This window comes from Dermacentor andersoni, chromosome 11 (assembly GCF_023375885.2).
Source record: "Dermacentor andersoni chromosome 11, qqDerAnde1_hic_scaffold, whole genome shotgun sequence".
Lineage (NCBI taxonomy): Eukaryota > Metazoa > Arthropoda > Arachnida > Ixodida > Ixodidae > Dermacentor > Dermacentor andersoni.
In genome coordinates, this window is record NC_092824.1 from 94,658,322 (window position 1) to 94,673,898 (window position 15,577).

Below are 15,577 nucleotides of genomic sequence, written 5' to 3' on the forward strand. Positions count from 1 at the left end.
AATTATATAAATAAGTTTATTCTTCGCTTAAATTAGTCAGTATTTAGGGATTGGTAGATATAGCGATATGTTAAACCATTTACTGATTTTTAGAGATATAACAGGGCTGCGTGTACATCCTAATGGGCTATTGTATATAGTTTTTGGTCGACAAACAGTTATCGTAATCTCTTGTATTCTGAGCCTGAATGAGTGTCACTATATATTTAGTTGCACGGGTAGCGACATGTTCGCCAAGTTGCAGCTGTTTAGGGACGTGAGAACAGAACTGTGTAGCCATCTTAATGGGCTGTAGTATTTTCTTTCGCAAAAAGGCATTTTGATAAATTCGTGTATTCTTCGCTTAAGCGAGAGTCACTATATATGCATTGGTAGAGATAAGGATATGTTAATCTATTTAGAGCTTTTTATAAAAGAGATAACAGGGGTATGTGGACAGTTTGACGGTATATTGTCTTATGTGCTTGGTCGACAAACGATTACCGTAATTTCGTGTATTCTTCGCCTAAATGAGTGTCATTATATATATATATATATATATATATATATATATATATATATATATATATATATATAATCGTTCAGCTGTAGCTTTTTAGGGAAGTGAGAACGGGACTGTGTAGCTTTCTTAATGGGCTTTACTTTTCTTTCCTGCGTAAAGCCCTTTTTGTAAATTGCTGTCTTCTTCGCTTTAATGAGCCAGTATATGGGCTTTGGAATAGGTATCTTGATGTTAATCCATTTACAGCTTTTTATAAAAGATATAACAGAGCTAGTGTCTTATGCTTTTGGTCAACAAATAATTCACGTAATTTCATGTATTGTTTGGTTAAGTGACTGTTATGGTATATTTGCGTTTAGTGGTAGTTCTTTAGGGAAGTGAGAACTAGACTGTGAAGCCATTTGAATAGGTTCAATTTTTTTATCGTGAAAAATCAATTTATGTATATTAGTGTATTCTTCGCTCAAATGAGAGTCACTATATGTGCAGTGGTAGAGATAGTATATGTTAATTCATTTACAGCGTTTTAGAGAAGATATAACACCCCTGTGTAGATATTCTAATTGGATATTGTCTTTAAGATTTGGCCGACAAAACGTTCTCCATATTTAGTGTATTCTTCGCCTAAATAACTGTCACTATATATTTATCTGCAGGGATATCCATCTGTGCGTCCAGTTGCAGCTGTTTAGGGAATTGAGAACAGGACTCTGCAGCCATTTTAATGGCCTATGCTGTTTTTTCCACGAAAAGAAATTGATGTAAATTAGTGTATTCATCGCCTAAATGTGAGTCCGTATGTGCCCACTGGTAGAGGTAGCGACATGTTAATCCATTTACTGCTTTTTACAGAAGATATATGAGGACTGTGTGAACCTTCTATCGGGCGAATGACTTGTGTTCTTCGTCGAAAAACAATTCTCGTAATTACGTGTATTCTTCGCCTAAATGATTGTCAGTATATATTTATTTGCCCGGGTAGCGATATGTGTGTCCAGCTGCAGCTTTCTAGAGAAGTAAGAACAGGACTGATAAGCCATGGTAATGGACTATAGATTTTTTTTTCGCGATTGACAATTTTGTAAATTAGTGTATTCTTCATTTAGATGAGAGCCACTATATGTGCATTGGTAGAGATAGCGATATGTTAATCCGTTTACACCTTAGACATAACAGGGCTGTGGCGACATTCTAATGGGATGTTATGTTTAGTTTTTGGTCGACAAACAGCTCTCCTAATTTCCTGCATATTTCGTCTAAATGAGTGTCACTATATATTTATTAGCAGGATAGCGATATGTGCATCCAGTTGCAGCTTTTTAGGGAAGTGAAAGCATGACTGTGCGACCATTTTAGTGGTTATAGTTTGTTTTTTACCGCAAAAAGCGGTTTTTATAAATTCGTGTGTTCTTCGCTTGAATGAGTCAGTATATGGGCATTGGAAGAGGTAGCACTATGTTAATCCATTTACAGATTTTTGGAAAAGATATAACAGGGCTATTGTCCTGTTTTTGGTCGACAAACAATTCACGTAGTTTCGTGTATTCTTCGTGTATGCAGTGAGTGTCACTGTATGTTTATTTGCAGTGGTAGCGATATGTGCGTCTTGTGGTAGTTTTTTAGGAAAGTGATAAGAGGATTGTGCAACCATATTATTGGGGGATCTTTTTTTCTCGCGAGAAGCAGTTTATGTATATTCGTGTATACTTCGTTCAAATGAGTTAGTATATGTCTACTGGTAGAGTTAGCAATATGTTAATCGAGTTGCAGCTTCTTAGAGAAGATATAACAGGGCTGTGTGGGCATTTTAACGGTCTATTGTCCTTTGTTGTTGGTCGACAAACGATTCCCGTAATTCTCCTAAATGAGGGTCACTATATATTTATTAGCAGGGGTTGCAATATGTTCATCCAGTTGTAGCTTTTTAACGAAGTGTGAACAGGGCCGTGTAGCCATTTTAATGGGCTATAGTTTTTTGTTACCGCGAGAACATTTTTTTTTAAATAAGTGTATTGTCTTAAATGAGTCAGTACATGGGCATTTGAAGATCTGTGAAGTAGTGCGTTTACCTAGGTCAAATAATCCCAGAGAACATTGATAACGAGATGGAAATTCACAGAAGAATAAAAATTGATTGGATCGCATACGGCAGACATTGCCAGCTCCTGACTGGAAGCTGACCATAATCATTGAAAACGAAGGTGTACAATCAGTGTGTTTTTCTATTGCTGACATATGGGGCAGAGACTTGGAGACTGACAAAGAAGCTTGAGAACAAGTTAAGGACCGCACAAACGGTGATGGAACGTAGAATGCTAGACATAACGTTAACAGACAGAAAGAGACCGGTGTGGATGAGAGAGCAAACGGGTGTAAAGATATTCTAATGGACATTAAGAGAAAAAAAATTGAACTGGGCAGGTCATGTAAAGCGCAGGTTTGATAGCCGTTGGACCGTTAGGGTTACAGAATGGGTACCATGTGGAGCGATGAAATTAGGAAAATCGCGGGCGTTAGTTGGAATCGGTTGGCGCAGGACACGAGTATTTAGAGATCGCAAGGACAGGCCTTCGTCCTGCAGTGGACATAAAATAAGCTGCTGCTGCTGCTGCTGATGATGACGATGATGATGATGATAATAATGATGATGATGACGACGACGACGACGACGACTACGACGGCGATGACGACGATCTCGGGACATTCTAATTGGCTGTAGACTTTTGTTTTTCCGCTACGAGCACTTTTTGTAACTTCTTGCATTATTCACCTAAACGAGTCAGTATATGCGCATTCAGTGGTAGCGATATGTTAATCTTCTTGAAGCCTTTTAGAGAAGTGAGAATAGGGCGGGGGGAGGGGAGCAGACATTCTAAATGGATACATTCTATTTTTTCCACAAGAAATGAATGTAACTTCCTGTATTATCCAAAATGATTGTCAATATATCTGCATTCAGGTGATATTGATATGTGTGTCCAATAACATCTTGTCGAGAAGTTAAAAGAGGGATGTGTGGGCATTCTAACGAGCAATTGTCTCATGTTTTGCATCTATGAGGAATTTTCGCAAATTCTTCTATTGATCGCTTAAATTACTCAGTGCATGCGCATGTTCATCCATTCATCCATCAAATCTTCCATCATATTCATCCATTTACAATTTTTATGAGAAGTGAGGATGGGATGCACTCGGTTTCTTTTTTTTTTTCGGGACAAGCAGTTCTCGTAAATTCGTGTCATCATCATCATCAGCCTATATTATGTCCACTGGAGTACGAAGGCCTCTCCGTGCGATCTCCAATTATCTCAGTTCTGCGCCAACCGATTCGAACTAGCACCTGCGAATTTCCTAATTTCATCGCTCCACTTATTCATTTGTCGCCCTCGATTGCGTTTCCCTTCTCTTGGTACCCATTCTGTAGCCCTAATGGTCCCACCGTTATCTAACCGGCGCATTACATGACCGGCAGTGTGCCATTCTTTCCGTTAATGTCAGTTAGCATATCGGCTATGCCCGTTTACTCTCTGATCTAAACAGCTCCTTTTCTGCCTCTCAAGGTTATGCCTAGAATTATTCGTTCCATTCCTTTTTGTGCGGTCCTTAACGTGTTCTCAAGCTTCTTTGTCAGTCTCCAAGTCTCTGCCCCATATGTCAGCACCGGCAAAATGCAGTGATTATACACCTTCCTTTTCAATGATAAGGTAAGCTTCCAATCAGGAGCCGACAATGTCGGTCGTATGAAATCCAACGCGTTTTTATTCTTCTATGAAGTTCCTTCTGATTATCAGGGTTCCCAGTAATTATTTGAGAGCTAGATTAACGTACTCCATCACAGACTGTAGAGGTTCACTGGCGATCCTAAACTCCTGTTCCTTTCCCCGGTTGTGCATCATTATCTTTGTCAGTATATGTGCATTGGCAGAGGTAGTGGTAAGTGCATCCTCTTACGAGGAAGCTTTAGCTCGGGCGCAACTCCGACGCTGCCTATTCATATACATGTAAAACGCAAAAAACGTTTTGCTGAGATAACCCCTGGACCGATTTTAATGAAATTTGTTGCATTTGAGAGAGAAAGTAAAATTCTAGTGACTGTTGGAAGCGGAATTTCTATTTAGCGCCTGAATGTTGTTACAAAGCTTTTCAAAAATTCAGAAGTTTGAAAGAAAAATATAGAAGCCCGAAGTTTACGAACTAATAGCTCTGCATCAGGAACAGATATCGCGGTTCTGTACACGACATCCATTACATCATTCAAACCGGACAAATTTTATGTGTCAATTTATATCCTACGTCAATTTATTACGATGTGTACAAGGGTTCTCCATAAGCTATATTTCCATATTACTAGATTTTCTTAGATTCATGTGTAACATATCAAATTTGTATGCTTTAGATGTACTATTAGATACAATGTACAAAATTGCGGTATCTTTTTTTTCTTGCCGAGTTACGAAGTTGTAAACATGATAGTTTCGTTTTGTGAAATTTTGCGAGTTTTCCCAATTTTTTATAAAAGATTGATGACCTGAATCGAAAATTTGAAACCAACAGTCACTAGATATTAAGTTTTTCTTTTAAATGCAGCAAACCTCGTCAAATTTTGGGCTCTGGTCGCCGAGAAAAACGAATTCTCCTTTTGCATATATTTAGATAATAACACCCGAGCTAAAGCTTCCTCTTAAACCTTTTTAGAGAAGTAAGAAGAGGTCTGGGCGAACACTTTATTGGTCTGTAATTGTGCATCAAAGTTTCTTTGCTTTATTATGCGCTTTTTGTGTACGTCAAGTGGGAGTAATCTTGTAAAACCATATCAGCAGTGTTTTGCTGATGCGCAATAATAAATTTCGCACGAAGAGGCTGTTTGCAATTGAAAATAATGTTTCTCTTTTCAGGCGTGTATATATATATATATATATATATATATATATATATATATATATATATATATATATATATATATATATATATATATATATATATATATATGTGTGTGTGTGTTCAAGCAACCTTATGCTTTCTGGTCCTTTGGACTACGTGACGTAAAGCATCACAATGGTGCCCTGCTCTTTCAATGAGATGTAGACGCACTGTGTGAGTTACGTCAGCATTGTGTCATTCCATTCTTGTCTTGGAGGTACTGTTAAAGCAGAGCACCAAGAATAACTTATTTATTCTGGTTTCTTCATATTTCAAACGCGCAAATAGATTTGAGTTGGCAGTGCCAGGAGGTCCTGGCATTGGGTAGTTTTGGGTTGCTATATTAATTTTGTTTCTTTTCTGTGCAGATCTGCTTGCCCCACGAGACAGGCTATTCGTTCTGCAACTGAACATTACTAGGTAAAACATGTACCTGTGCTTGAAGCAACAAGAGCAGATCGAATCACTGGCTATCCATACTTGGGTATTCACCACTATGCGAGAGATTATTTAACCGACAGAAAAGTCTAATGACATGAGGTCTTTCGATAAAAATCGTCCAACTGAACCAAGAAGCCGCGTGAACTATATAAACATCACTGTAGTTACGTGTTTTATTAGCAGCAGGCATCATCAGTAAACGTTGCGCCCAGACTTGAAAAGCAATGGTCAAGGCTGTGGCAAGTGCTGTTAGCAGTTAGAGCAGGCAAGAATATATGGTGCCATTGAATGTCACTGAATGTGCATTAGCGCTGACAGTTTTACCCAGAGATCGTTGAACTGTCTCGCATGGAGTCATGTCGTATGGAGTAAAGCGGATAGGTGGTTTCCATAGACTACCCACAGGCGCCTGGTATTGCAGGGGCAAGGGGCTCACATGTTTCTTACTGGTTATGCTGTGGAACACTAATGACGACTGCAAAAATTTAGGATACTCATACAAAAGACAAGCCTAAAGGTGAAGCTCTTTTCACCATGTTTTGTATGAACCTATGTTGCCCCGTTTGCCAGTCGATGTAGTACCGCAGTGGTAAATGGTTCTTTATTGAAATAAATGAATAAAGAAATGCAGGCACGAAATTGCTGCTGATTACGCTCTAACGTGGCTGTAACTGTTTAGCGCGGTCAATGAATCCATAAGCTCTGGAAGACACGTAGGGTGCGATTCTCACGCTGGCCTTGGCACAACTCGCAGGTCCACCTCGCTCCTGGAGCAGCGAAGCGAACAGCATCCGCAGGCGCACGCTCATGTCGGGCCACAGGTGCCATTTGTGAGCAACGTAGGCGACACAGTGCCCCAGCCTTGCCGGTGGCAAGAGGGCTCCCTGATGTCTCCGTGCAGCCGGATACTCCACTTTGAAAATTGGTTGGCCAAGATGTCCAGCACGGTTGAGGCTTCTTGATCTGGATTTTCAAGCGCAAACATATATCTTTTAGGTGGCTCGGCCGCTCATATCTGCATATGTGTGTGTGTTTTGCTACGTATTTACATTTTATGTCTGCGTTGCGCCTTTCATACGATATATGAAGCTAACGATTAACGTCTTGTGGATGAGGACGTCGATGTTAACAAATGTACCGCCTTCGTTAATTTGACACGCAGCGCTGCGCGCTAAGATTTATTGAATAGGCGAGATGTCTAAAGAATCTGTGAAAGTGGTTAATCAAAGCGAGATTCAAGTGCGTAATTCAGCGACAGCAAACAAGGCAGCCGCTTCGGCAGAAGTAACTCGGCGCGCCTTTAACGGCGGCACTGCTGGCGCAACAGCGCGTTTAGCCTTGCTCGTAGAGAAGTCGCTGAGTGCGACGTTGCTTTTATGTGCATGCTTCTCCGGAGAACCCAGCCGCGACCCACGAAACTCGTAACCGACGCACACTCGACATGGGCGCAGTTCCACAAATGAACGGGCGAAAGCCCCTGTGCCTTTCCAAAACGCTTCAGGGCAGAACAGCAAAGTTTTTAAAGAAGGCACATAGGGTAACTAAAGCATGCCGTAAACATTTTTTTGTGTGTGAACTGGAAATTGTTAATCTAATACCGAGAACCGAAGTCAGTTTCTATTACTGAACTTAGTAAAGCACAATTGGAAGCAGCATCAGCGTAAATTCAAACGTAAACGATTCTGAAACTATTCCAATATATGCTTCCGTTTCCAAGTTCACCTGCATTTATAAATGTGTTTTTAATTAAGACTCTAAAACGTACACTAGGGTCTACTACTACATGTTGAAAAACTCGCTACAGAGCATTTAGGTTTCATGCAATTACCTGAGGAGGCATTCCAATAGGTCATACTGTGGTTCGGTTTCTATTTATTTATGCTGATGGTGCAGTGATTCAGATGTGAAATATAGCCCATTTACAAAACTTAGGCCGTCATGTTAACATTATGACATTATTGGACTGCTCAGGAAAACGTTTCGTTAAGCTAGCTTGATGTGTGCCTTGCAATCGAAGCAAATAAGAAGCACTCGTCTCTATATCCGGATCTACATACTGCGCCGATTCATTACTTTAACCCATGCTTTTGACACTCATCGGATGCCTACATATTTAAATGTATGCCCTTGACAGGTCAATATATGAAATATTCAGAGTTTGATATCAGTAAGACGGGCAATGAAATGGCCGATGTTTCCAGGCTATAGAATTGTCCCGCTTGGAGGAGATGATTTGTGGCGTTGGAAGGTTTAGATAATGTCTAGTTTATATGAACTCTGCTATTTGCATCCTTGCTTGAAGATGAGCATTCCGATTATAAGCATCTCTCATAGACCGCTTAGGGCATATTCTTACTTATTTTTCGCGTGTTATCAAGCACTGTATTTTGAGTGTTACTTGGCCTTTTGCCGCACATTGAGTATCATGAGATTTTTTTGGTACCTGTCACCATACTTTCTCAACAACATTGTAAAGCCCCCCTTACACATTACTCCGATTAGGAGCTTGTAATGTACTGTAAATAAATAAATAAATACATTAATAAATAAATAAATTCTTCTATAATTAGTTTAGATTCTGTGGCCGGCGCCCCGTTAGCAGCACTATGAACCAGGGCCCGTAAATATCGTCCTACCGCTATCACAGCATCTTCTGTTTGTCGAACGGTATGCAGATTCGTGAAAACTGAGTAAAAACACGCGACAAGAATTTGTTTCAGCCTGAATGCGTTGCCCTTCCTCTCAACAATCTTTATTTTCTTTTTTTCAGATCCTGAGCAGCGTGCTCACCGGAAGTGGCAAAGATGGCGACGATCTCCCCACCATGGACTTCGAACGAGAAATCCATCGATCGGAAGCAACCTGGTCCGAGACCGCCGAAGAGCCGCCGACCCAGGCTGCAGAGGTTCAGCTCCAACGCCAGGTGGCGAACCTGCGTCAGAGCGGCCACATTTGCCGTCACGACGACGTGGCCGTTCGAACCATTGCTGAGAATTCCGACGAACGCGTGTTTACGCACACACAAAAATAAAGTCTGACAACACCGCTGGCCATCAGGCCGGAAGACGACGACGACGGCGGCGGCGACGTATAGCATCCAGGACGTGCCAGACGACTCGCACTTCAGATGCCACTAGTCGAACTAACTATAAGTCTTTGCGGGGTACATCCTGAATAGCCTAAGTATAGCTTGGGCGGGGTCATCGAAAAAGAGCACCGATAACACGGCGCCTTAACGAGTTATCGAGTTGGCAAAGGCAGACGAAAGACAAGGAGTGGAATGGTGGTGGATGGCATGAATATCTTAAGGGACGAAAAACCGCGTGCGACTGCAAAATTTGGCGGAGATGTTCGCAGTACCGCATGCTGTTTGCGCACTGTTTTTCCCCAAGCCACTAAGGTGCTTCGGTACCCTTTTAACACTAATGCCTAACGCACCGCCTGTATACTGCGCTGCTTGAGATTCCGAAATTCAAATTTGAGCAGCTGAACGAGAAGTAGCGATATGAATTCGCTGTCGAGCCAAGTGTCTGTTTTGAATAGCTTGGGAATCGAATTGCTAACTACAGTGCTAAGTAACTTTGCTCACAAATTCTATCTCCAGCAGAAATTTGCACTCCATGGCGTGTAATGGAGAAAATTCTGCGTACGTGCAAGCGTGCTCGAGCATTGCAGGGTTTAAATACTCCCCCAATACTGTTCGTTTCAGTGCTGTTGGATGATTCGAACAGCAAGTTCGTCAGTGTTCAAAAACTGCAGCAGTTGGCGACGAAGCCTGGAGTGAGCTTCTGCAATATTCACAGAGCATCTTGAAGGCGTACCACAGGTTAAGTACATAAAATTTCAGGATGGCTTATCACGCGCCCCCATAACTGGCGCCCGTGTATTGTGTTGCAGGAAGAGTTTCTCGTGACGTCAGCATTTTGCGGAGGTTAAGCAATCGCTGTATAAGAAGGAAGAGCCACTTGAATACTGGTGTAATTTGGGGCTTTTTTTTTTGTTTCCCAGTTCTATCTTGTGCTTTTCCTCGGTGGCTCCGCCCTCTTTTTTTCTCTCTCTCTCGTACTGAATAGCTGGTCGCACCTCTTAGCCTAAGACTTTCTTAAAGCTGTTCCAAATATTCTGCATCCAGAGTAGCGATTTTCCTCTCTTGCATCTACCTCCTCCTTTCGGCTGTTACGGTTTTCTGTATTTAGGAGTCGCCGCTAAAACTTTCTGAAACTGTCCTCATGTTGTTGCCATCGTTAATTCGTACGTGGGTACTTGCGATATGGAATAACAGCTACTGCGAATCATACGCATAACTGATCTATTCGATGTCATTTTTTTATGTTTCCAAATTCCGCAGCGTATTCTTCATTCCGGCATTTTTCGCGGTAGTCATTTTTCGCGGTAGAAGATTTGTTGGCTTATAGCAACGTAGACGTCGCTGGCTAGCCGGTAACAAGAACGCTTACTGTGGACTCCGTGCAGCCGGATGCTCCACATTGAATATCGGTTGGCCAGGATGTCGAGCAGGGTTGAAGCACCTTGCTCTGCATTTTTCTTGCTCTGCAGCTATGAACGCACGTAGTACACATCCAAACATTGATGACTGCTGACGTTACTGTAGTTCGCGATTAGTGGTGGTTTTACTACTACACGCAGAGTATTCGTACTGTTCGCCTTGCATGTGACGCAGTACAACCCTCAAATTGCACCTACGGCAGTCTCCTCTTGATTTCGTTTGTGTGCGCGTGTTTTGACCCGCCCATAGGAATTATTTGACTCGTGTAATGAATGTTTACGAATTTCTAAATAAACTTGAATGTAGGCCGTGCGTGTCTTGTCTCGCGTCAGTTTCCTCATGAATGATGCCAATGTAAGGAGTGATCCGTTCACTACCTACAAACTAGCCTTTTCGTACTTACGTTGCCGAGTAGAGCTTTCCTTGAGAGTGGACAAGCGCCAGAATGTCACGAATGAACTGTTCTGCCAAAGGGAGACGTGGGTCCGCTCATAAAAGGAACTGAACGGCGCCTTATAACCGCATGTCACAGCGCTACCAAACTGCATCACGGATTACAATTGAAGCGCGTGTAATGGTTCGGCTGCATTAGAGGCACGGCACTGTTAATTTACGCCGCTGCAAAGTGGACGCAGAGTCCAGGGTCACTGCGCAGCTAGCGTGACTGGCGGCGTCCTGCGCGCATGAGCGTGGTCAGCACGGGGATGGAGCACGTCTTATCTGGTCGGAAGCATCAACTGTGAGAGCATAGGCGAGCAACAACGGTCTAGCTGGCCAAGCTACTGGTCGAGAAAAAAACGGTGTTCAGTGTGCCGTTCCGGTAGCCGAGCGGCTTGAGTGTTGATCTCGTATCCTTCAGGACGGTGGTTCGATTCCCGCTGCCTGCATCGCTGTGAAAAAAAAAAAAAAAGGCAGCGATGCGGATGCCGGGGTTCGAAGTGCCATCCATGAAGGTTCGAGGTGGACCGTTAAGGCTGGGTCTCGACCTCTAGAGGACCTCCTGCATCGTAGTACCGGCGTACGCATGGCCAGTGCGCGGATTGAAGGCGGTGCGGACGTCGGCACAACGACGCAGGTGACCCCCTGGGAGTTATGTCGCCGTGCAGCTTGCTGCCGGAACTGGGAGTTCCGGCACCCAGCTGTGCACTCGGCCGCCGGAATGTGGCGGATAAGAGGGAGTTTTGTGTCATGGTGCACACTATTTCCTCTCGCTATCCCCCGGGTATCCTAAGAGGGTGGATACCTGCTGCTTTTGGGGGAAGTGCGGAGGGCACCCCACGGAGAAGGGTGACCACACGCGAAAGAGACGACACCACGACGCCCAGAGAAAACCGACCTGCAAACGACCTGAGCCACCCTCCACAGAAAATCGCCGCGCACCCGGCGACCCCCCCCGATCTTTTGCCGCGCCAGCGCTATAGAGGTCCGCCCCTTAAGTGGTCGCGCGGCCCTCCGGCGGTCTATGGAGGGCCGCGCGACCTCTTAGGGGGCGGTCTATGGAGGGCCGCGCGACCTCTTAGGGGGCGGACCTCTATAGAGCTGGCGCGGCAAAAGATCGGGGGGGGGGGGGGGGGGGGGTCGCCGGGTGCGCGGCGATTTTCTGTGGAGGGGTGGCTCAGGTCCTTTGCAGGTCGGTTTTCTCTGGGCGTCGTGGTGTCGTCTCTTTCGCGTGTGGTCGCCCTTCTCCGTGGGGTGCCCTCCGCACTTCCCCCAAAAGCAGCAGGTATCCACCCTCTTAGGATACCCGGGGGATAGCGAGAGGAAATAGTGTGCACCATGACACAAAACTCCCTCTTATCCGCCACATTCCGGCGGCCGAGTGCACAGCTGGGTGCCGGAACTCCCAGTTCCGGCAGCAAGCTGCACGGCGACATAACTCCCAGGGGGTCACCTGCGTCGTTGTGCCGACGTCCGCACCGCCTTCAATCCGCGCACTGGCCATGCGTACGCCGGTACTACGATGCAGGAGGTCCTCTAGAGGTCGAGACCCAGCCTTAACGGTCCACCTCGAACCTTCATGGATGGCACTTCGAGCCCCGGCATCCGCATCGCTGCCTTTTTTTTTTTTTTTTCACAGCGATGCAGGCAGCGGGAATCGAACCACCGTCCTGAAGGATACGAGATCAACACTCAAGCCGCTCGGCTACCGGAACGGCACATCAAACGCTGTTTATTTCTCGACCAGTAGCTTGGCCAGCTGGGCCGCTATTGCTGCCTAGCTGGTCACACAGTTCGTTCTGCCGACAACATACCACATGCTCTATCCGCGTGCTCATGTGCACATTACGCTACACTCTGCGTACACTTTGCAGCAGCGTAGCGGAACTGTATCGGGCGTCACTGAACACGCCGTAGTTATCTGAATCCTTGACCCGGTTTAGTAGCACTGCGAGGAGCGGTTCAATATAGCAAGCTGTTGAATTCCTTTTATGAGAAGACCCACGTCCCCCTTTGACAGAAATACTTGTCGATTGACTGGCGACACTCGGACGCTTGTCCACGCTGAAAGAAAATGCTAGCGAAGAGAGACCAGACACGCATGGGCGTTAATTCCACACACCGTAACTTTATTTCGGAGCTCTTAACCATTCGTAACAAAGAAAATTGAGGGACGATCAAAAACCGAACATTCCCACCTTAATTTACGCCGTATACATGCGCGCACATGACGCCGAAAGTGCAAATTTCTCACAAATACGACATCGAATTCATCACTAGAACGAGAGGTGCCGGGAATAGAAAGTAACGCTGGTAGGGGAAAACAAATACTATCACAAATTCTTAGTGGCAATTCCGAAGTCCTGGACATCGTAAAACCCAGAAGGCTGTATCTGTGCGAGAAACAACGAAATCCATTCTACAAGTATGTTTGGAACAGCTTAACGGAAGCCTCCGGCTAATAAGCACGGCGCACGGCTGTTCGCGAAGATTGTGGAACGCGAGAGAAAAGTACGCGGAAAAACTACAGAACAGCACGAAAGTACTTCTGATGCTCAACAAGCTTTTTCATTCTTATACGGCGATTGCTTAACATGCTAATGTCACGCGTAAGTTTGCCTGCTACACAACACAGGCGCCAGTTCCGAGTGATAAATTATCCCGACGTCTACTCAACCTGCGGTACGCCTCCCAGATGAACTCCAAATTTTGTAGTGATGTGGTCCTTTCAGGCTTCGTTATCCATTGCTGCAGTTTTTCAAGTACTTTGACGAGTTCGCTGTTCAGAGCATCCAACAACACAGACACCAAACGTATTTGGGCGCATTAAACCCTGCAATGCCCGAACAGCGTTCTACACAAAATACGTGCAACTTGATTTCTCGCCATGGAGCGCGAACTTATACTGAAGATAGCTTCAGCAAACATAACGAGCACTGCAGCTAGTAGTTATATTGCAGCCGAGTTTCACACAGAACAGCTTAGGAATGTATGTCGCTACTTCTGTTTCACGTGCAGAAATTAGAAATTCAGTCTCGAACGGCGCAGCAATCGGAAGGCGCGTTATGCATTGCAGGGTTAAAAGGATCCTGAACAAAGTTCTTCGCTTATTTAATAACAGTAGGCGAATAACATACGCCACCGCGAAAGTATCCGGCTAATTTTGCAGTCGTACGTGGGTTTTTCGTTATTTCAGCTAGTCATGCACTCCACCAACATTCCACTCCTTGTCCTCCCCTCCCCCTTTACCAACCATATAACTCGGTAAGCCGCCGTGCTATCGGTGCTCTATTTCGAAGACCCGCCCGTAACTCACCTCAAGCTACCCAGGACGTACCCCGTAAACACTTATTAGTTCGAGTCGTGGTACGTGAAGTGTAAGACATCTTGCACGTCATGGGCGTTACACGTCGCCATCGTCGTCGTCTTCTGGCCTTTTGGCCTGCGGTGTTTTCAGACTTTATTTTTGTGTGTGCGGAACCAAGCGCTTGTCGTAATTTTCAAAAACGGTGCGAATGGCCACGTCGTCGTGACAGTGAAAGTGGCCGCTCTGACGCAAGTTCGAAACCTGGCGTTCGAGCTGAACCTCTCCAGTCTGGGTCAGCGGCTGCTCGGTGGCTCGCGCACCAGGTTGCTTCAGATCGAGGGATTCTCCGAAGTCCGTGGTGGGCAGATCCTCCGGTGAGCATCCGGATCCTCCGGAGAACTTCCGGTGAGCACGCTGCTCTGGAACTGTAACAAAAAAATAAAGAAAAAATTGAGTGGGCTGGCAACTCCTTCAGGCAGAATTAATTGCTTGCCGCGCGTTTTCCTCAGTTGTCAGGAATTCGCATACTGTTCGATGCCAAGTTGGTGCTACGAAAAGTGGGAGGGCGAAATTTACAGACCCTGCTTCCTAGCGCCGCTGACGCAGCATATAGCCCAATTATAGTCCATTTTATTTATGTATTTAATTTTTTATTTGCAGTATCTAACAGGCTGCTGATCGGATCAATATGTAAGGGGGCTTTACGTGGTTAGTAATATGGTGACGAGTACTGAAAGAAACATACATTTATTGGCTATGTACGAAAAATAATACAATCCCAATGCTCTTAGTCAAGCGAATACCCAACAGAGTTCATATAAACTAGACGACTGGACATTATCTAAACTTTTGAACGCCACAACGTTTTCGTGCTGTTGCGCATGCATCTAGTTGGCGTTTCGTTTCAAAAGCACAGATCGACCCACGTGCTACATAGGGGACGATTCCAGCCAGAATATATACGCCATTTCATCGCCCGCCTTATTAATTGCAAAGAACTGAATATTTCAAATAGGAACCTGTCAGTGGCACGCTGCTCATTTGTGAAGCAAGCCAGTGTGTGTCAAAAGCACGAGTCCAAGTAATGAATCGGCGGAGTATGAATTCCGATACAGAAACGAGTGCTTCTTATCTGCTCCGATTGCAAGGCTCACATTAAGCTAGCTGAAGGAGATGTTTCATACGCAGACCCGCAATTACGTACTGTTAACTTGAGGGGCTAAGTTTAGCCAATGGGCTTTAACTAGATTTTAATTCTGAACCACTGTACCATCAGCATAAATACAAACCTGATCAGAAAATAACCGAATCGAATTTCTGGTGAGGTAGGTACACGGAATATAATTGCTATGTAGCCTCTGTTTAAACATGTAGCAATAGTCTCTAGTGTAGGTTTTCATGTCTTAATTCAAATCGCATAAACAAATGCAGGTGAACTTGGGAACGGGACGATATGTCCGAG

General features: G+C 44.5%; 1 protein-coding gene and 1 long non-coding RNA gene across 8 annotated transcripts in view; one reads left to right on the top strand and one right to left on the bottom strand.

The window, feature by feature from the left end:
- LOC129386862 (uncharacterized) overlaps positions 1-10,682 on the top strand; it is a 35,448-nt gene extending 24,766 nt beyond the window's left edge. For both annotated transcript variants that reach the window (XR_011891190.1, XR_011891189.1), the window contains 3 exons: positions 5,791-5,842; positions 6,618-6,810; positions 8,634-10,682. This is a non-coding gene — a long non-coding RNA (uncharacterized lncRNA). The remainder of the gene's footprint in view (positions 1-5,790; positions 5,843-6,617; positions 6,811-8,633) is intronic.
- Positions 10,683-12,082: 1,400 nt separating this feature from the next.
- The window catches only part of LOC140214231 (uncharacterized), a 43,399-nt gene continuing 39,904 nt past the window's right edge, over positions 12,083-15,577 (bottom strand). For 5 of the 6 annotated variants that reach the window (XR_011891171.1, XR_011891168.1, XR_011891170.1 and 2 more), the window contains one exon: positions 12,083-14,540. Coding sequence is in view for 1 of the 6 variants with exons in the window: in XM_072285585.1 (XP_072141686.1) it covers positions 14,269-14,540 (272 nt within the window). In the remaining 5 variants the exon portion in view is untranslated. The remainder of the gene's footprint in view (positions 14,541-15,577) is intronic. The other variant, XM_072285585.1, reaches the window with a different exon arrangement.